At 37.1% G+C, this 23,665-nt stretch overlaps 1 protein-coding gene across 2 annotated transcripts in view; it reads right to left on the bottom strand.

Annotated features, from left to right (window-relative positions):
• Positions 1 to 23,665, bottom strand: part of LOC109069004 (small conductance calcium-activated potassium channel protein 2-like) — a 54,237-nt gene that overhangs the window by 9,686 nt on the left and 20,886 nt on the right. For both annotated transcript variants that reach the window (XM_042772424.1, XM_042772423.1), the window contains 4 exons: positions 13,348 to 13,644; positions 8,205 to 8,326; positions 5,344 to 5,485; positions 744 to 854 (listed from right to left, as the gene is read on the bottom strand). In XM_042772424.1, coding sequence (XP_042628358.1) covers positions 744 to 854; positions 5,344 to 5,485; positions 8,205 to 8,326; positions 13,348 to 13,644 — 672 coding nt within the window. The remainder of the gene's footprint in view (positions 1 to 743; positions 855 to 5,343; positions 5,486 to 8,204; positions 8,327 to 13,347; positions 13,645 to 23,665) is intronic.

The raw sequence follows: 23,665 nt of genomic DNA, 5'->3' as shown, positions 1-23,665 counted from the left end.
TCATCCCAACCCAAATATGGACTAACCCAAATGTTGGGTTAAATTTTTAACCCAACAATTGGGTTAGTTCATATCTGACCCAAAATTGGGTTGAAACAACCCAGCATTTGTCATTACCTCCTAATGCGGAGATGGAGGAACATCCTGCACCCTGTCATCCAGTTAAAGGTAAACCCTTTGCCGCCGTGTCTCCACGGCAACAGGTTTGTGAGGTCAAAGTTGCGAGCACATTTTTTCTCTTTTAGTAAAGCTTTGTAACCATAGTAGCGGCAAACTCAATGCATGAGGATGATTGCCACAGTAACTCTACAGTATTTATCAATCTCTCTTTCTCTCTTACCCCGACAGCCTCTTAAACTGAGGCAATTGAGTGCACGTAAGGTAATAAACTTAAAAAAAACTAAAAAAAAACCCAGACTCATTTTCCATCCGCTTTCTTACTCCCTCACTTGAGAAGGCATTTACTACAGCTGCTCCTCTGAAGCAGCACTCCACTGCTAAAGTGATTTCTTTTTAATCTGCGTTACAATTATTGATCACCAGCCTTCTAGTCACTGATGTCTGCCATGATGTTGCCTACATATTTGATATGAGGAGCTATTTCTGAGTTCTTCAAGTACATACAATTTTTAAAAGGACCTAGGGAAAAAGAAAACTGATACATGTATATGCTTTTCTGAAAATAAAGTTGTGTCTGTGTGTCCATTAGTGAAGTGTGAGTTTATGTGTGTCTGTGTGTTTACCCGTTTGGTGAGCTGTGTGTCCATCATAAAGTTGTGCACATGCTTCTCCGCCTTTGTCAATTCAAGCTTCCTGGCTACCACAGCAACAACCAATGCAGTGCATCCTGCTCCCTGCGAGAGACAAGAAACGAGGTCAAGGTGAGAGATCACACATACATAAAAACGTTACATACTTGTATCATTAGCAGAGGTCACATGGAACAACATATTTGATAATAAACAAGGAAGGTCCCATGGATGGGCTATGGAAATATTAACTCCAGTTTATTCCAGATGAGAGAGCATTAGAAAGAGAGAGAGAAAAAAAGATAAAACAAACAAGTGTTTATGAAGTGGTTTAAGTAAAAGGAGATAAATTACAAATAAGTCAGGCAAAATCATAAGAAAAAAAATATAATATGAAAAAATGAAGACAATTTTTGGACTGTTAGGATTGTTTGCAGTGTTACATTCTGTGGCGTCATGCACCTATTTCTTTTAACCAGGGGAACCAGTGGCAGTTCTGTATACTTGGTTCCCTAGAGATAAGGCATGACAAAAGGGGAAAAAAGTTTTTAAAGTCTGACTCTAGTGGCACTAGTTTTTGTTTAGTGTGAAAGGGGACCAGATTTGAATCTTGACCTAACATATAGGAGCTCTGATGTTTAAAGGGGTCCTATTATGCTCTTTTACAAGGTCTTGATTTTGTTTTTGGGGGTGTACAATAAAACACTCTCACACAATAGTTTTTCTAAAAAACATTATTTTTCACATATTTTACATTATTACAACACCTCTCTCCCCATTCTGGCATTAACGGCTTGAATAGTTCTTGTACCCGCCTTCTGAAATAAGAAACGTGCTGTGATTGGTTAGCTGGGCCAGTGTTTGTTGTGATTGGCTCCACTTGGTGCCTGGTCGGGAAATGTAATGCCCCTTACCATAGCCGCCTATGAGCTTCAGCATAAAAATCAAATCAATTCGAGCGTGATTTAAACCCAGATGATTGTAAGCACTCTAAGTTCATCTGCCTTGGGAAAGCTAGCGTGTCTCCGACTTAGTGATGACACTCATTGCCTTCTCTAGCGCAGCTCAACCAGGTCTCGTCCCATTTGTCTGTATTGGTGATATCACAAATCCGGAAAATATGCATTGTAGTCCAAACGAGTTGTAGTTTTTGAAAAGGTATTTCTGTTAAATAAAATATCTCCTTTTAAGTGTACTTTGAGCTTTGTAACTTTGCAGATCTTTTTTATGCTCAAACAGCAACATTACAGACTAACTAAAGTTTAAAAAGTGAAAAAGCATAATAGGACCCCTTTAAATAATATCACATTTTGTTGCTTTGCAGCCTGAAATGAAGACAGACACAGTTTTTGTTTTATCCAGTTATATTTTCTCAGTGAAACTTATAACATCCAAGTGAAAGAAATAACACCAACATGTCAGAAAAGAATAAAAATTAAAAATAATTTAAAAAACTGAATCACTGAGTTGGAAAAAGGATCAGATGACCTTGTGTCACTATTTTGCAGAACCACCTTTTGCTTTAATTAAAGCCTTTAGTCTGTTAGGAAGTCTCTACTAACTTTGCACACCTAGCAGAGTTTAATTTAAGCAGAGTAATTAAAATGACTTAATATTATACTATATAATTTAACGTAATTAAAAATAAATAGATAGATGGATGGATGGATGAAATATGACCCTGACATGAGATTCTTGAGATTTTCTGAGAACAGTATAGGCATCACTGAAGAAGAGACCAGGGTGATACAAAAATGAGAGAGAGGTTTATTCCTGTAAACTGAAGATATCACCGACAACTACACCAAAGTAGTAGTGGCACGTAGATGAAAAGAGACTGAGACAGATTGCGGGAAAATGAGGAAATAAACCCATTCAGAGGTGAAGAGTTGGAGTGATGCAGACAGGGAGAGAGGAATACAATTTCAGTTCAAGAAACAATAGTTTAGCAAAGAAAGAGGTCTGGGGAAAAAAGCGACAAGAAAGGGTAGTGGAGGTGTTAATGAGGTCACAGAACTACAAATAAGAAATGAATTTGAATTAAAAAAGTGACTAATAAAAGTGTGTGTGCTTCCTATGACTGTGTACAGTGTATATGTGTATAGTGTGTGTGTGTGTGTTGTTAATGGAATGCTTTTAAACCCACTTGTAGGACATACAGAAGAGAAACATAAATCCAAAAATACTCTCGACCCATTTCACAAGACATAAATATAAAGCAAAAAAGCCCATTTTAAAGAAGCACTTTTGTTGCCCATATTCACCACTTAATAAAATATGACGACCATCCACGGAAAACCCCTCTAGGACATCAAAAAAACATATTGTGTATGTGTTTCCACATGGCAACTTGTATAAAAACTATTCCCAAATAAAACACAAAACATTAATCTCTTAAAGTGACAAAAGAGTGTCAGAAAGATCCATTTATCTGCAGACATCCTCCATTTCAGTTCATATTTCATGTCTCTCCAGATCTGAAGGTTATTAATGTCATGAGGAGAAAAGAAAAAGCACCTGCCCTCAGACCAAAATACATTGTGTTACAGCTGACAATGCTGAATCTTCACTGTTATGATGCCAGAAAAAGGCTAATACTCAACTATAACAATCCATTAGCCATTAGTTTGTGTTTGAATGAGGAAGTCGAGGTAGTGAGTTATTAAAGACACTATACTGATATATAATATTCTCCATTTCACATCTACATTTGCAGACAGGATAGACAGGTGCTACTTACATCCCTAAATCCTCAAGCAGCACCAAGAGACTGGCAAACTAAAACCCTGCCCAAACACTCCCGTTCCCTTAGGGCAGTGGTACAGTCTAACAGAGTTGGCCTTCGGTGTTGTCATAGCAACAAGTCCCATAATTCTGCCTATAGAAAGTCATTACAATCACTCTTAACAGTAAAAGAAATCACATCCAACACATTTTTTTCTCCCTTCTCTCTCTCTCTCTCTATCTCTAATACCTATTCTGAAGCGTTTCATCTCTTTAGCAGCTCACATTTAAAAATGGAAAGAACACAAGCGGTTTGAAACATTAGCTGCCCTTTCCAACAATTAAGACTGTGAGAATATGTCAGTGTTATCTGGTCAATGACACATCATTATATATATATATATATATTGGCCAGATCTAATAATTTATTCAAAATACGTAAAACAAATTCACTTCATACATACAATGACTTAAATATATCTGCCCTATGATGAGCATGTTTTTAATTAAAATTCATTTTGGGGGAGCTTAAAGCCAAAATGTCAAGATGATACAACTGCCCTGATATTATAATGAACAAAAAAAATCCTCATTAAAATAATGAAATTCATTTAAAGAAATCCTTATTATGCAGTTTGGCATAATATTTTGTTACATACATATATTTAACAAATATATTAAAAATCATATATCAACATGCCAAACAGGAAATTAAATCATAGAGAAATGACTCACGTGACTGTGTCAAGGTCAACAAGTCATATGACATGGTTAGTTCAGGTGGCAAAAATTTTACCCCCAAAAAACCTGATATTTATTTTATTAAATTATAATTATGTTTAATAATATATTTGTTTAAAAAAAAAAAAAACATTTTATTTCATGATTTTTTTAAAATATTTTATTATGACTGTGTACACTCATCTTTTTAAGGTGTAAGGAAAATATCTTTGTCCTCCTACACCACATTACATTTTTAGTGTCATTAAATTTAAATTGTTCTTGAAAATGTAAAAAAACAAAAAAATATATACGAAGAATCCATACAGGTATCTGATCATTTGTCACGTGTTTTATACTAGAGTTTTAAAAGATCTTTCCTTTTCTTTATAATGGACATTCTTATTTGTCACGGACTAACCTGCTATGTGATTGTGTGTGTGTGTGTGTGTGTGTGTGTGTGTGTGTGTGTGTGTGTGTGTGTGTGTGTGTGTGTGTGTGTGTGTGTGTGTGTGTGTGGAATCCAGAAGGAAATATGAAGATCTCAAAAACTCCTAAAATGAAAATAAACAGAAAAAGAAGCAGCATGTCACGTTAACCACCTCTGTAGTCTCTCTGTGAGGATATTTAGAGACACTGAAACTGACAGTATGTGAACAGGAAGAACAAATACTCCAAACACAACAACAGAGAGAGGAGAGAAACAAGAGAAAGTGACCTCTACTAACAGATATTTACCATCTGCAAACTCAACATCAAAATAAACACATCTAAACCGTTGCTATACACCACCTGTCAGGCTTTCCTCAAGCACAGAGACATACAATACAGGCTCAGAGAGAGAGATTATGGCAAGAAATACCTGGGGCTTACATTAAACTAATGCCACTGTACTGGAAGCTAATCAGGCAGAACAATGGCAGCCCGCAACAGCCTCAAAGCTGAACAAATGTGCCGTCCCAGAATACACAAAAGGATTCATCCTAAAAACACTCAGTGTTTGCAAGCTGTGTCCTGGTGTTTGCTAACCGACATGGGTGGTGAGACTGTGGTTTGGGTTTCTAGAAATAAGATAATGAGAAGGAAAACATATCTTTATACTGTCCCTTGCTGCCGTGGGTGTGAAACCTCTGTGTGTGTGTGTTTATACCATAATTCCTGTGAGCAGACACACTCCCTTGCCACAGTAGGTGTGAGGCACCATGTCTCCGTATCCAATGGAGAGGAAGGTGATGGAGATGAGCCACATTGCACCTAAAAAATTACTGGTCACATCCTGAGCATCATGGTACCTGAGAGAGAGAAAAAAAGAAGCTGAGGTTCAGTTGGGAAAGATTTGATTATTAGCTCTGCCTGTGGAAGGTATGGAGAAGCAATAACTGGATGTGAAATAGGCACAAATATCACATCAAAGTTTTCACATCAAATACTTTCATATGTTTCCATTCCTTAATTTGATCTGCAAAGCACTCTGAAGGTAACTGTTTGCCCACAGGCTTTTCGAGAAACTTCTTAAATGTTTGTTACACATTTGAAAAATGTAAATAAATAAATAAATAAATTTATATGTTTTTATATACATATATGAGCTGGATGGGGGAAACCCCATTAGGTTTTCACAAAATTTCTAAAGCATTTTGAGAGAGCGAGAGCAAGCATACATTAAAGGCTCCCTGAAGCTCATATCACACTAACAACATCAAGGTCATCATAGGTCTGATTCCCCAGAAAAACACAAATTTATTATTATTATTATTTTTTGAACTAAAATTACCAAATGAATTGTGTAGACAAAGAAGTAAACAGGGCCAATTTCAAGTTGACTTCAACAGAAGATTTGAGGTAGAACTGCAGATTTCTATATTATTTGTACAATAGCATTTTTGAAGTCCTCTCAAGGCATCATAGCAACCTCCCAAGAATGTAGTTAAAATAAGTTCATCCAGTTAGAGGGAGGTCTAAAATAGTGGTCAACCGATATATCGGCAAGGCAAATATCAGCATCGGCCGATAAGTTTTTCTGCTTGGCCAATGTGTTCGAGGCGGGAATTTTATTTTGACATCGCAGAGAACGACAGCGCCTAAGCACACAGTGCTCACATTCTCCCTCTTGTTCGCGTCGTCGTTAACAATTCTGTCTAATACGGATAGAAGTCAGTCTAATAATCCAATAGAATGGTTAAACAAAGGATTTAAAGGGATAGTTCACCCAAAAATGAAAATTTTATGTTTATCTGCTTACCCCCAGGGCATCCAAGATGTAGGTGACTTTGTTTCTTGAGTAGAACACAAATTATGATTTTTAAGTCCAGCCGTTGCAGTCTCTCAGCCATATAATGCATGGCAATGGTAACAAAATAAGTGCATTACCACCACCTATCTCTCAAATGGACCACTGACAATCTCAGTTAGGAGTGTCAATGGCACTTATAAGTCTGGGATCTGCCATAAAGCAAGCAAGAAGAAGATGATGCAGGCTGCTGTGAATGCGCGTTCACAAGAGTTCTGACATTGCGTGAATCAGAGGAAAAAAAAATTATAAATACTGTTCAGTTTCTTGCACAGACCGATCGTTTTGTATCTTTATACGTCAATGTATCGTCACAAGCTGCAGGGTTTAATTTGGATTTGTCTGGGCATGTTTTTTTTACTCTCATAGATTTTGTTACCATTGCCATGCATTATACGGCTGAGAGACTGCAACGGCTCGACTTAAAAATCATAATTTGTGTTCTACTGAAAAGTCACCTACATCTTGGATGTCCTGGGGGTAAGCAGATAAACATCAAATTTTCATTTTTGGGTGAACCTTTAATGTATACACAAAGTATTATAACGATTGCTTTTATATCATTAGTAATTGACAAATATTATAATACTTTCTCGTTTGCCGTCAGCATTAAGCAAATACACATTTATATCATTTAAACAAATCTTTGAATGACTAATGAACATTTAATTTCACAAACCTTACAAACTTAGTTGAATCCAGCTGTGAGATCTTGTGAAGTGTGGATGTGAACTGCATGATCGTGTGTTCTCTGTGTGATGGTCGGTCCGTGTTAATTGAAAGCTTTAAACATTTATTTTTTAATCCACTGTCAAATGATTTAAAATTTCTTAAATATTAATTACATTTTTTGAAAAATTATATCCGCTATCAGCCCCCATGCTTTCCAAGATATCGGCATCGGCTCTCAAAAAAACAATAACGGTCGACCACTAGTCTAAACTCCACTGTGTGCGTGCTGGACTGAGTAAGAGCAGCACACAGCCTGCAGAGAGACTCCTCCTCTGGAAAGCGCCTTTAACATGATGACTTTGAGTGCAGTGCATAAAAATAGAGCAGATCCCCGTAGGCTCATCTCATAACAACACTGCCCTGATCAGACGTGGCAATTCAAATGCGCAAACCATCACTCACATCACGCTGCTCGAGCCTGCCGCTATCAAAATAATCATTAAACCTCAGGTCCCCAATCCAGGGAACCCTCAATATTTTAAAGCGTCTACCCCAAGACTAACACACATCTAGAGTTTGTAACCATGACAACATGCCTGGTAGAGTTGAAAACACCCACTCACTGGCCTGAGGGCCTAGTTTATCCCGCAACCCCTTTAAGATGCAACATGGGAAATCTGTTGATGCACGTCATGACTGGCTGCTGTCCGGAGTGCATGAGTATCTGGAACAGTAGGAATGCTGTTTAGATAGACAGGTCTTATGGAAACAAGGGTGTGAATGAAAGTGCTCCTATTCTGTCTCTTTCTTTCCTTCGATCCCTCTTTCTCTCTGGCCTCTTTTCCTCCCCACAGAATAGTGGATGTGTAGAGTGAGTGTTTGCACACCTCAAACGGTGTGTTATTATCCAGGCAGTGCCACTTATTGGTGAGGATTCAGGTGAGTCCTCATTAAGCATAAGAAACTTGACAGCGTCTAGACAGAAAAGTGCAGTTGGAAACACAATGATTCATTTGTTCATTCTTGCTCATGCTCGTTCTCTCTCTCACCTCTCACACACTCTTACGGTCCAGGCAGCGATGATCCACAGGGAGATGCTGAAGACCAGCAGCACAGTGCCCGGGCATATGGTCATCAGGGTCTTCATCACAAACCGTGTGTTAAAGTGCACCTGAAAGGAGAACACTATCGCAAGTTAGTGAGTCCTTTCAGTCTGGATGTCATTCATCACTGTCACAATAGATAAAGCTACACAACTTACAACAAGCAGCAAGAAGATTTTACTGATGGATAGAAGTGGCTTAAAATGCTTCTAAACTGGTAAATATTATATTGTGAACATGAAAAATTAAACCTATAGTTTTCTCTATGGGATTCTCAAATGTGATTTGTAAGCTTTGTCAACCCCTTTTTAAAACAAACATGTTTTTTTTTGTTTCAGTTATCTAAAAAGCCTTCAATAAACACATTGGCATGTTCACAGTTCTCTGATGTGGTCACATGACATGCAGGTAAACAAATAAAATAATGAATGTTTTTAGTGTTTTATTTTGATTTTTACATTTGTATTAATTATTCCTGCAACCAAGGAAGTTTCTACAAGTTACGAAATAAATGTAAAATAAATAAGAATATTTTAAATGCTTGCAAACACAGTGCAGCCATTTCATGAACAAGAAGGTTACATTTTAAAGTTATAAGTAATAAAAATGTGTCTGAATATAAAATTGTTATTTTTCAATACACACAAGATGGCACCCATACAGAGAGGAGAGGGACAGAGAGAGAGAAAAAAGGAGTGACAGGGCAATACAGAAAAGGAAAAGACAGCAAAGTAGGAAAGGAAGAAAACTAAACCAGTGGAGTGAAGAGAGAATGACAGGGGCTATTGAAGAATATGAGCAGGGGGTGACTGAAGGACACAAACCAAAATTAAAGCAGCCAAAGCAGACAAATAGAACCCAAAAACAACCAACGTGCGTAAGCCGGCTGGTGTCCGCCTCCAAAAAGCAGTTCAGGGAAGTGACCCCTGTACTGGTTGCAAGGGGGTCTATGGGGACGCAAGCGACCCAAAGGCCAATGAGGAATGGGTGGCTTGCTGCCACTGCCAACGGTGGTATTATGAGTCCTGCGGAGAGCTCAACGGACTTATGGATGACTTCATCTGTCTTGGATGTGTTCACTGAAGTTGTTAAAAGGTGGTAAAAGGATGTAGGCTTAATGAAAGTTCCATTCATTGAATGTAGATTGAAGTTTACAATGTTACAATTTTTGCATTAGTTCCAGAAATGCATTTTTAAAAAATCCTTCCAAGTATGAATTAATTGAAGGTCTCCGTTGTTGTATTTTGCACTTCATAATGCGCCACACATTTTCAGAGCATATATTCTGGTTTTATTTACGTTTTACACAACTTACCAACTTCATTGGAATTGGGGTTGTATTTCTCATGTTCATTTTAACAATAAAATAGTGTCTTGCTTTCCTTAACAAAGTGTCCCACTCAACCTGATTGCTTCCAGTTTGCTGAAGAGGGTGTCAGATGGTTTTTAAAGATGAACAGTTTGTTAATAAATACATAAATTGGGAAAATTTCATCAATACAATCTATTTAAACAAAACACATACAATATTAATACATTCTAACTGCTTTAGGTTGTTTAAAATGCAACTTACCAAAAAGTGTCCCATTTTACCTGACTTCACCCTACTGAACATTTTTTAAGGGCATATTATCTCCAAAAAGGCAGCATATGCTGCTGTGGTGGTGAGACTGGGTCCCCTTTGTTACTTATGGAGGTCTTATTAATATTAAGACCATCAAAAGCTTTTGGCCTTATATTTGTCACAGCAATTGCACTTGAAAATTAAAACTTGATCTGAGATCAGAAGTTGTGTGATGTCTTGTGCAAAAATTAATGACTGTGACCTGAACTACTATATGTAATGTGATGTGAAATACTAGGTGTGCACTGACTGAAATCTACAAGAAGCCCAAATTGTAGCTCCACACATTTTTTTTTCTTTATCCATTTTCAGCTCAGTTTGAATCTCATGCAGCTCTTTTCTGGGTTGTTTGAAGAACAAGAAGTGTTGCCATTGTTTGTTTGTACACTATTTCATCTATACTTGACGGAAAACAATAATATTCATTATCATCATCATTATTATTGATTTGTGTTACTTAAAAGTCACATAAAGGGCAGCTCTCCAGAGGGGAGGCGGAGATCTCTGAGCTAAGATGGACCACATGATCATTAATGATAAAACAGCACATGAGAGGAAAGAGAATTTGCATTTACATCTCTTTGAAACAAGAGCTTTTCTCAAAGGACAAAGTAATTACCCTCTCCAATCAGCCATTCAAATTAAACTACAGCAGGACTCCTTTCACCTGTTTTGGGTTATTTTAATGGCACCCAAGGACGAAACGCAAACTTTGAACTATCAAACACTTGACAGCCACAGCAGTCATTCTTCAGTCTCTCTTAAGCACAAAGCTGAAGAGATACACAATATTCAAAGACATCAATCAGCCATCTAAAGGAGAGCCCAGATAAACCTGCTTGAAAAAGGCTCAGCCATCCATCATAAAATCCATTACCGCAGAAAATTCATCAGTCACATCAACTGACCCCAAGCTGTGATTCTGCATCCTAACAATGCAAAAACAATTAGATGAAGCTTCTGTCTAAAGCTGACATTCAACCGACGCGACGTCTTAATCGCTAGTTCACTCTTACCCAGCAAATGCCAAGATACACCAAATAGCAAATGGGTTTTTTGTTGGATCTACTAACTTAATTTTAGTAGCATGATAGTAGTTCAGCTTTTTCCATAATAACGTAGCTTTTCCAATTACTAGCCACTTTTTCCAATAAGTAGCAGCCTAGTGTGACAACACAACATAGTTGCATTTTATGTCACATTGTGTTGTACAGAAAGCATTACAGCTGAGCCAACTACATGATAATCAAAAGCTCTCTCCTAAATGTCCTCAGCACTGGTCTGTTTAGTTTTAGTGACTCCAAAAGAAACAAGAGTCAAGTCTCTCTTGTGCAGAAGGGCGTCTTTTTTATAATTAAATAGTTAAACGCTGCTGTTGAATCAAGATTCATTTAGAACCACTCATTGCTTTTGAGCACAAGAAATATTGTTCCTTTAAAGGGATAGTTCACCCAAAAATGAAAATTTGATGTTTACCTGCTTACCCCCAGGGCATACAAGATGTAGGTGACTTTGTTTCTTCAGTAGAACACAAATCATGATTTTTGTTACCGCTTCTTATCTCTCAAGTGGAATACACTGACACTCCTAATTGAGATCCACTTGAGAGATGGAGGTGGTGGTAATGCACTTATAAGTCTGCGATCCGCCATAAAGCAAGAAGAAGAAGAAGGTGCCTCATGCGCCTGCAGAGGTAAATGCTCGTTCTAACTGTTCGGACATTGTGTGAATCAGAGGTAAAAAACTATATAAATACTGTTCAGTTTCTTGCACAGACCGATTGTTTTGTGTCTTTACACATCAATGTATCGTCACAAGCTGCAGGGTTTAATTTTGAATTGTCTTAAACGACTGAGAGACTGCAACAGTTGAATTTAAAAATCATGATTTGTGTTCTACTGAAGAAACAAAGTCACTTACATCTTGAATGCTCTGGGGGTAAGCAGCTAAACATAACATTTTCATTTTTGGACGAACTATCCCTTTAAAATGATAAATGATCAGATAGCAATATATTTTTGAAGATTCTGCCACCTTAAGTAGCTTTAATATAGTCAGCTACTTCACATTAATAAATAATATCCATAGTTTATAGCAGGGATTCTCAAACTTTTTTGTCAGTCAAATCCCTTTGACCAAAAATATATACTTTATGTATACTATATGAGACAATATGTTTATATTAAAAAAGTAATTTTACTAGTATCACAAGATACTAATACTATTATAGTTTTTTTTTTTGTATAGTGGCAGAATATAGTGTTTATATAATGTTTTTAATATACCTATATTATTTGTTCATTTTATTTCAGTTTTAGTTAATTTAGTACATGAAATTAAACTAAATGAAAAAAATAATAATTTTTGCCTTGGCAACCTAAAAATAAAGTTTATTTTACTTCAAGCAACATCTTTTTTTTAATGGCTTTCATTTTAGTTTAAGTAAACTGATAACCATGCAATAAACACATTTGCATGTTCATAATAATATAGTTCAGGGGTTCTGATTTTTTTTTTTTTAAATAAATAAATACTCAAATAAGCCAAAAATTTTCAGATTTTGCCAAATTTATGCTTTTAATATACTTTGTAAAGACTGCTTAGAAATCATAAGAATAATCACAAGTAATTTAGTCTATAATCAGCCCCATGTTTGTATCTCTTTTACGGGTCCCTAGCAAAGGGATCATCATATTTGGGAATCCAAGGAATCAAAAAGTTTGTCTAGTTTTATTATTTAGTAACTCTAAGCAATTTTGGATCAGTGTGTGAACCCTGATGTTTGTTGGGTCAGTGTGAACCGGCCTATAAATGTACAATCTTTAAACCATCAGTAAAGCTGACAGGTTCGTCTTCCTCAAGAGATTGAACAAACCACATAAGCACACAAAACATCTTCCCCCAGCGCTGAAAACCACAGGTCTCTGTGCTCATGATTGTCCTCATAAAATGAACTTTACTGTGCTCAGCCACACTATGTACTGCGTTTTTCTCGGCTGAACAGATTCAGCTCCTTCAGGACTGACATGCAGACACATTCGGATGGGACAAAGGCATATTCTCCTGAGAAGATGTGTTTATTGAATCTAGGCGCAGACAGAAAAGGAAAAGCTGGCAAGCTAATGAAGTTTGGACTAGGTTGTCTATAATACCTGAAAGAAAGCTAGCTGCTAGCATTCCCATTCACCTAAAAGGTAGTGGTTTGGCTAGCGCAGAACCCTCCAGAAGTATGTGATTTCAAGCTTTTAAGAGATGTCCAAATCAGATGATATGCTACTTGCAAAAAAAAAAAAATGTAGTCAGAATACATATATCAACCAGAATAAATCAACCAGCAGGGGCTAATGGGGCCAGGCTAAACGAAAGGAAATGGGAAGAAAGGAAAGACATATTCACAAACAAATGCTACAAATAATAATTCACACCATAAATTCTCAGTTTTGAGTTGTTGGGTTGACCTCTGACCTTGTTGAGTGCCCCTATGCTGCGGGAGGAGGCGTCGGTGAAGAGCTTGCTGTGCAGCAGCATGACTCGGGCGATGAGGTAGAGTCTAAGGAACATGGGTACAGATAGCACCATGTCTAGATCTGCCTCCGCCTGCGAGGGAGCGTAGGAGAAGGCCAGTCGCGCCCGCCACATGAACTTGAAGTCCCCCGGCACCGGGTGAACCGCCGAAACAATCAGCTCCAGAGCGATAAGCAGCACTCGCTCTATGGTCATGGCGATCCGCCAGTCGTCCGCACCATTGTCAATGACGAAAAGCTGAAGGGGAAAAGTCAGAATGGGAATGTTAAACAATGCAAATTGAGTGGAGTTTCACAGCAAAGTTTCAATTTACATAATGGATATCAAATTTGCATTCAGTCTTTTAAAAGTGCTCAAGGGAACATGGCAGTCACTAGCTGCAACAATGACATAACACAAAGAAATAAAACTCAGCCACCATAAAAGCCTTATTAACTGTTCTTTTAATCTAACACCATGTCCAAATTAAATGCAGTGGTGTAAAGTGAAAAAAAAGGTCATTTGAGTTTTGTTCCTACATTTATTTTAAATAAAATAAAATAAAATAAAATAATAAAAATGTATTGGTTGAAAATCCTGCTAAAAGTTAAAAACCTAGAGGTATGGCTGTGTGCAATATACAGGTCCTTCTCAAAAAATTAGCATATTGTGAAAAAGTTCATTATTTTCCATAATGTAATGATAAAAATTAAACTTTCATATATTTTAGATTCATTGCACACCAACTGAAATATTTCAGGTCTTTTATTGTTTTAATACTGATGATTTTGGCATACAGCTCATGAAAACCCAAAATTCCTATCTCAAAAAATTAGCATATCATGAAAAGGTTCTCTAAACGAGCTATTAACCTAATCATCTGAATCAACTAATTAACTCTAAACACCTGCAAAAGATTCCTGAGGCTTTTAAAAAACTCCCAGCCTGGTTCATTACTCAAAACCGCAATCATGGGTAAGACTGCCGACCTGACTGCTGTCCAGAAGGCCATCATTGACACCCCTCAAGCGAGAGGATAAGACACAGAAAGAAATTTCTGAACGAATAGGCTGTTCCCAGAGTGCTGTATCAAGGCACCTCAGTGGGAAGTCTGTGGGAAGGAAAAAGTGTGGCAAAAAAATGCTGCACAACGAGAAGAGGTGACCGGACCCTGAGGAAGATTGTGGAGAAGGACCGATTCCAGACCTTGGGGGACCTGCGGAAGCAGTGGACTGAGTCTGGAGTAGAAACATCCAGAGCCACCATGCACAGGCGTGTGCTTTTGAACCAGAAACAGCGGCAGAAGCGCCTGACCTGGGCTACAGAGAAGCAGCACTGGGACTGTTGCTCAGTGGTCCAAAGTACTTTTTTCGGATGAAAGCAAATTTTGCATGTCATTCGGAAATCAAGGTGCCAGAGTCTGGAGGAAGACTGGGGAGAAGGAAATGCCAAAATGCCTGAAGTCCAGTGTCAAGTACCCACAGTCAGTGATGGTCTGGGGTGCCATGTCAGCTGCTGGTGTTGGTCCACTGTGTTTTATCAAGGGCAGGGTCAATGCAGCTAGCTATCAGGAGATTTTGGAGCACTTCATGCTTCCATCTGCTGAAAAGCTTTATGGAGATGAAGATTTCGTTTTTTCAGCACGACCTGGCACCTGCTCACAGTGCCAAAACCACTGGTAAATGGTTTACTGACCATGGTATTACTGTGCTCAACTGGCCTGCCAACTCTCCTGACCTGAACCCCATAGAGAATCTTTGGGATATTGTGAAGAGAAAGTTGAGAGACGCAAGACCCAACACTCTGGATGAGCTTAAGGCCGCTATCGAAGCATCCTGGGCCTCCATAACACCTCAGCAGTGCCACAGGCTGATTGCCTCCATGCCACGCCGCATTGAAGCAGTCATTTCTGCAAAAGGATTCCCGACCAAGTATTGAGTGCATAACTGAACATAATTATTTGAAGGTTGACTTTTTTTGTATTAAAAAACACTTTTCTTTTATTGGTCGGATGAAATATGCTAATTTTTTGAGATAGGAATTTTGGGTTTTAATGAGCTGTATGCCAAAATCATCAGTATTAAAACAATAAAAGACCTGAAATATTTCAGTTGGTGTGCAATGAATCTAAATATATATGAAAGTTTAATTTTTATCATTACATTATGGAAAATAATGAACTCTTTTCACAATATGCTAATTTTTTGAGAAGGACCTGTATATATATATATATATATATATATATATATATATATATATATATATATATATATATATATATATATATATATATATATATATATATAGATAGATAGATAGATAGATAGATAGATAGATAGATATAGATATATAACAAATAAATAAATAAATCCTAAGAAATAAATACAAAAACGATACTGAAATAGCGCTGAAATAAAATAATTTATTATTTAATTATTGATAATTAAACAAGTTACAATTTGGCTTAATATCTAAACATAATACTGAGACAGAAGATTCTGTCGGTCCTTTGCTTTTTGTTTATGCTCTGGGTAGGCCCGGCTACATTAAAATCTCATTGGTCAAAAAATGCTCCTCCACATACTGTACATGTATATAGAGCTTATTATTTTATAATCCTAAAACCCTTAAGAGAATGTGCATAGCCCTCAGGAATTTATCATGTTATTTTTTTCATTGAGGCATGCCTGTGTGTAATTTATACTGAACAAAACAGAAAGTACTTATAAACAATCATTTTAAATTCATAAATCAAAAAGTGCTACTCTAAAAACCCATTAGAAATTCCAGAGGGAACCCAAGGCCCAAAAAATGCAAATTCTCTTCCGGATTTTAGGACCAAACAGCTCTATGAAATATAAAGTACATTCTAATGGTAAGAGTGTTTGACTCCTAACCCTAAGGTTGTGGGTTTGAGTCCCGGGCCGGCAATACCACGACTGAGGTGCCCTTGAGCAAGGCACTGAACCCCCAACTGCTCCCCAGGTGCCACAGCATAAATGGCTGCCTACTGCTCCGGGTGTTTGTGTGTTCACTGCTATGTGTGTGCACTTTGGATGGGTTAAATGCTGAGCACGAATTCTGAGTATGGGTCACCATACTTGGCTGTATGTCACTTTCACTTTCATGCTGAGCCTCTTAGGATTCATCACAGCAAATGAAAGAGAAAAAAAACAAAAGTCCAGTTGCGTAACAACTCAAGACCAACCGTTCATCATCCATTTAATCAAAAACTTCAATTACAAATTAATAATTCAGATGAGCTCATTAGAACAAGTAATAAATAGAGCTGCTGTTCGACTAACTGAATGAGTAAAGTGTGTTCTCAGACACAGCGCAGGAGGCGAAATGAGAGGGAAACAGATTGATGAGCCCCACAATGAGAACACGCTCGGATAGTCATTTTATCCTGCCAGGAATGCCAAACAGATAGAACAATAAGCAAACAGAATTCCTCTGGCATAATGTGCACTGACAGTTATATGGCTCTCTCTCTCTTTCTCTCAATCGCTCTTCCAATGCAACTTCATGTCGGGTGGTATATCAACAGAGCCTAACGACAGAACGGGAAGCTTATTCTGCTGGCTGCTGGTGTTAGATGTGTTTAATGTTAATTGTAAGTGTTAGATTGGCAAGGTTTGTTTAATTGATAAGCAGAAGGCAAACAGGGGTTTCCCCACTGAGACATACACACATCCACACACACTCGCACACCCTCAGGAGGGCTTGCTAATGATTATACGGGAATCCTGAGAACTCTTGAATGAAGTCGTATAGCTCTTTGACAATATATCGCGCTCGTCTATATTTGACACAAGGTTACATCACAGTGCAACAGGTCTTCCTGTTAGTGAATTTGCTTTGTTTGTCTAATTGCTCATGCATGTGTGTGTCTGACTCGGTGTGTGCGAAGGGCATGGTGCATGTCGTATGGCTGTAAAATGCGCATGTTTGTTTGTTTAGTTTTTTCTGGAAAAGCCAGCCTTGTCATGGTGACTGTTGCCTAGGCGACAACATCAAAGACCAGCCAAGCTTAATTAGGGTCCCCTGGTGAGAGAGGGAGAGAATGACTGTGTGTTTGTTCGTCTGTGTGTGAGTGCAAAAGAGAGAGTGTGAGGAAAGCGAGAGGGAGCAAGATAGAAAGGAGGTGGAAGGCAGGGAAAGAAGCCGAGAAAGGGAATGAATGTGCTGGGAAAAATACGCCTGTGTGGGTGGGTGGAAGGAGAATGAAAGAGAATGTGTGAGAGCGCATGTGAATCTGTTAGAGGCTTGTATGGATGGGTGAATGACTTATGAATAATGGCTGAACGATATGGGCTGTAATGACTGATACCATTGAAATCTACAGTGGACTGTGGCTGATTCAGTGTTGATTGAATGAAAACATCTTCATCAATTTGACAACACGCGCTTCAAATTCTCACAACGCAAACAAATACAGAAACGCGCTGCAAATTCTCACAACACAAACAAATACAGAAATGTGCTGCAAATTCTCACAACACAAACAAATACAGAAACAAGCTGCAAATATTCACAACACAAAGACAGAAAAAAGCTACAAATACTCACAACACAAACAAATACAGAAATGCTCTGCAAATTCTCACAACACAAACAAATACAGAAATGCTCTACAAATACTCACAACACAAACAAATACAGAAACAATCAGCAAATTCTCACAACACAAACAAATACAGAAACAAGATACAAATACTCACAAAACAAACAAATACAGAAATGTGCTGCAAATACTCACAACACAAACAAAGACAGAAACAAGCTACAAATACTCACAACAAACAAATACAGAAATGCGCTGCAAATTCTCACAACACAAACAAATACAGAAATGCGCTACAAATACTCACAACACAAACAAATACAGAAACAATCAGCAAATTCTCACAACACAAATACAGAAACAAGCTACAAATTCTCACAACACCAAACAAATACAGAAACAAGATACAAATTCTCACAACACAAACAAATACAGAAACAAGATACACATACTCACAACACAAACAAATACAGAAATGCGCTACAAATACTCACAACACAAACAAATACAGAAATGTGCTGCAAATACTCACAACACAAACAAATACAGAAACAATCAGCAAATTCTCACAACACAAATACAGAAACAAGCTACAAATTCTCACAACACAAACAAATACAGAAACAAGCTACAAATTCTCACAACACAAACAAATACAGAAACAAGATACACATACTCACAACACAAACAAATACAGAAACACGCTGCAAATTCTCACAACACAAACAAATACAGAAATGCGCTACAAATACTCACAACACAAACAAATACAGAAACAATCAGCAAATTCTCACAACACAAACAAATACAGAAACAATCAGCAAATTCTCACAACACAAACAAATACAGAAATGTGCTGCAAATACTCACAACACAAACAAATACAGAAACAAGCTGCAAATACTCACAACACAAACAAATACAGAAACAAGATACACATACTCACAACACAAACAAATACAGAAACACGCTGCAAATTCTCACAACACAAACAAATACAGAAATGCGCTACAAATACTCACAACACAAACAAATACAGAAACAATCAGCAAATTCTCACAACACAAACAAATACAGAAACAATCAGCAAATTCTCACAACACAAACAAATACAGAAATGTGCTGCAAATACTCACAACACAAACAAATACAGAAACAAGATACACATACTCACAACACAAACAAATACAGAAACACGCTGCAAATTCTCACAACACAAACAAATACAGAAATGCGCTACAAATACTCACAACACAAACAAATACAGAAACAATCAGCAAATACTCACAACACAAACAAATACAGAAACAATCAGCAAATTCTCACAACACAAACAAATACAGAAATGTGCTGCAAATACTCACAACACAAACAAATACAGAAACAAGCTGCAAATACTCACAACACAAACAAATACAGAAACAAGCTGCAAATACTCACAACACAAACAAATACAGAAATGTGCTGCAAATACTCACAACACAAACAAAGACAGAAACAAGCTACAAATACTCACAACAAACAAATACAGAAATGCGCTGCAAATTCTCACAACACAAACAAATACAGAAACAAGCTGCAAACATTCACAACACAAACAAAGACAGAAACAAGCTACAAATACTCACAACAAACAAATACAGAAATGTGCTGCAATTACTCACAACACAAACAAATACAGAAACAAGCTGCAAATACTCACAACACAAACAAATACAGAAACAAGCTGCAAATATTCACAACACAAACAAATACAGAAATGTGCTGCAAATTCTCACAACACAAACAAATACAGAAACAATCAGCAAATTCTCACAACACAAATAAAAATACAGAAACAAGTTACAAATTCTCACAACACAAACAAATACAGAAACGAGCAACAAATTCTCACAACACAAACAAATACAGAAACGAGCAACAAATACTCACAACACAAACAAATACAGAAACAAGCTGCAAATACTCACAACACAAACAAATACAGAAACAATCAGCAAATTCTCACAACACAAATAAAAATACAGAAACAAGTTACAAATTCTCACAACACAAACAAATACAGAAACGAGCAACAAATACTCACAACACAAACAAATACAGAAATGTGCTGCAAATACTCACAACACAAACAAATACAGAAACAAGCTGCAAATTGTCATAACACAAAATACAGAAATGAGCTACAAATACTCACAACACAAACAAATACAGAAAGAAGATATAAATACTCACAACACAAACAAATACAGAAATGTGCTGCAAATACTCACAACACAAACAAATACAGAAACAAGCTGCAAATTCTCACAACACAAACAAATACAGAAACAAGCTGCAAATTCTCACAACAAAAACAAATACAGAAATGCACACAACCAAAGAAACGCACTTCCCTTAAACATTTTCGATGTGAACTGTGCATTTTTGCAGCATGTTTTTGTTTTTTTGTTTTGTATTTGCAGTACGTTTCTGTGTTTGCGTTGTGAGAATTTGCAGCGTGCGTGTTGTCAAATTGATGAAGATGTTTTCTTAATTGGCTGGTGTTTTTTCTATTTGCATGTGTTTTTTCATTTGTAGCGCATTAAGCTCTCTTGGCCACCGTATTTTTCACTTGGATGTTATAAGTTGCACTGAGTAAATACAGCTAGATAAAACAAAAACTGTGTCTGTCTTCATTTCAGACTGCAAAGCAACAAAATGTGTTTTTTTTTTTTTTTTTTTGGGGGGGGGGGGGGGGGGGTGATTCCTTTCTATACTCACTATATCTAGCTATCATTACTTATGGCTGCTTCCATATTTTCAAATATTTGCTGAAAATCATCACAATCCTTATCTGCATAAAAATGGTTATTTCTGCAAGCTGTGCATTTATGTTTAATCATGGGAATGTTCCATGTAACTTTGAGGACAAAGAAGACACTAAAAGCATTAAAATCTCACTTTCTTCCTTTCCTCCTCCACACATTACTCCTAATTCATCCCTCCGCTACCTCGCCCACCCCTAAACCCCACCCCACCCCGCATCACCCATCCTGTCGTTCTTTTTCAAGCCAAATCGCCACCAGGATATGCTGAATAATTAAATTCCATTAGTGAAGGTAATCTGTCAACATGAGTGACTGAACCGAGGCTGCCTCCCTAAACCTATCAGAGAGAGAGAGAAGACAAGAGAGAGAGAGAAACCCAGAACCTCCCAACAAATGAGGGCCAGAGCCAGTTAGGAAAAATTAGGAAAGGAAGGAAGGATGAATGAATAGGAGAGCAGACAGCAAAAAGAAGGACTAGAAAGAGAAAAATTTAGAGGTTGGGAAAAAGGGGACAGTCCAAGCGGGAGACAGTGGTTGAAAGAGGAGAGAGAAAGAGTGAAGCAGAGCGAGAATAATACTGTCTGTTTTGTTGTTTTGCCCTGTCAGAGATGAACACCTTTGTTATGATAATGGAATTATAAGTCACACACAAACCGAATATACAAACAATCGCTTACATACTAATTCAGATCACCTCACTTCCTCATAATCACAAGTCCAGGCAAACACTGTGCCATTTTCTTCTGTCTTTTATCATTGATTGTCAGATTGTATGATATGACTCTAGTGAGATCTTAAGTAAAAGTCAACACAGACATCAACTATCTGTATTTCAGAACATATGATGTACAGTTCTGCAGACTTTTGTCACAACTGACAGCTTTGACTGGGCAGTTTGTCCATTCTGACATCCTCACTTACATACAAAAAACTCAAATACCAAACAAACCCTTGCAAACCCTTAATGTTGGCTATATTTTGCCTGGGATTGAGTGAACTCAAGGTTTAATTGCATGATACACTATCATAAGTGTATGATATCAGTACCATAATGTAAGGGGAACGTTAGTTAACAACCAGTATTGTTGTTGTTAACTAAAACTATTAAAAATGTTAAAAAAAATCCATTAATATAAAAAGTAAAAATACACATAATAGATGAAAAACTTAAACTTAAATAAAAAGTGCTGCCTTGACAGCTAACTGAAATAAGTTCAAGTTGACTAAAAACAAAACTCAAAAAAAAAAACCTAAAGCTTAATCGAAAAAGTAAAAAAAAATAAAAAATTGACAAAAGCACATTTAAGTGAAAATATAAAAATAAAGCTAATTCAAAATATTAATAAATACTATAAACTATATAAATAACACTTAAACAACATTGTTAACAACAAATTATGTTAATAACCTTAATAACTTCTGTGATGATGCTAACACAGGCAGCCTGTTAAATGTTTTCATTGACCTATTTACCTTATACACACACACACACACTTGTACTTGATCTGGGTTAAACCAGATGTAAATAACCTCATAGATAAGAAAATGTCAGCAGGTGTCTTAGCAGAAGTCACACTGCAGGACTGTGATCCAAAATGTCTGACCGTGTCAGACTCAGAACTTTACTGGATGAAATTCATTGTAAAGGCAATTAATCGGCCGTCGGTAAGCATGTCACGCTAAACGATCCAAGACTGTCGATTTTGTCCTATGGCGAATCTTTTATGATCCCTGAAATTTGTTGCAGAACAAAACCATGGCAAAAAATCTACCGACTTAATAAGACCGAGGAAAAATCAAGAGAACAGCAGGTAACTCCATTCAACTCAGATTACCCATGAGGCAGGCCCAAAATACCCTACACTGCAGGATACAGACACACACAGGCTAAATAAGCGAGGAAATATGCCTGCGGTGTTTATAAAAGCAGCAGAATCTGCTTGGAATTCCCTCTTTTTAAAGTAAATACATTTATATGCGCACTTTATCTCTCTCTCCCATACACACAATCTCCCATGTGTGTAGCCAGTAGCAAAAACAGTAGGAAAGCCCTGTAGTTTCCACCGAGCTACAGCTCTCACAAAATGAACCTGAGAGACGGGATGTGCTGTCACAGTGCTTTTACAATGTTCTGGAAACGTTTCTGTCGTTGCGTTCTTAGCACCAAAAGCTTTACCTGTGCTGTACTGCGTGGTTAATACGACGGTAACCTCTCAGCTCTAAGTACAAGACTGTCACTGCACCTCATTCCTTCTCCAGAACCCTGAAGGTGATCTCCTCTATATTAACATTCTGCTTACGCTTTGCTAACCCATGCTTTTTCTTCAACATTCAGCACATACTGCTGCTTCCTTTCAAAATTTGTGTATCATAACTGACAGCTGACAAATTTCATGGATTTTATTTATTTATTTTTGTCAGTGTCAAGACTTTAGGTGATTCTTTATAGAGAAGTATGGGGCTAGTTGTCAGACAAGGAAGTATGACAAGGCCTATATCTCAATACTTCAGTACTTGATCTGAAATCACCTGTGGAGGAGCATTGTATTATTTGAGTACAGAGCTTCAGGTTCATACAGGAAGTGCAACAGAATGAAACAATGCTAAGTTTTAAAAACTAGCTTTTAGGAAAAGGGTATTTTTCATAAATGTCATTACGATGTAAATTTAACATCATAAATGTTAAATTGGAACATGTTTTTAATTTATGTAAGTTTAATTGAATACGATGTTACATTTTGAATTGTATTTTTAAATACAATTTAAAAACACATAACATTTTTACATTATGATTGCAATACATTTACTTTTTACATTATGCTTTAAATTTGCTGAATGTTTCTAAAAGGCAGTTTAATGGCAAGTTCCCTTGTGACAACTTACCCCATACAGCATTATGATA

Source organism: Cyprinus carpio, chromosome A16, assembly GCF_018340385.1.
Source record: "Cyprinus carpio isolate SPL01 chromosome A16, ASM1834038v1, whole genome shotgun sequence".
Classification (NCBI taxonomy): domain Eukaryota; kingdom Metazoa; phylum Chordata; class Actinopteri; order Cypriniformes; family Cyprinidae; genus Cyprinus; species Cyprinus carpio.
This window is presented reverse-complemented; position numbering and strand designations above follow the sequence as displayed.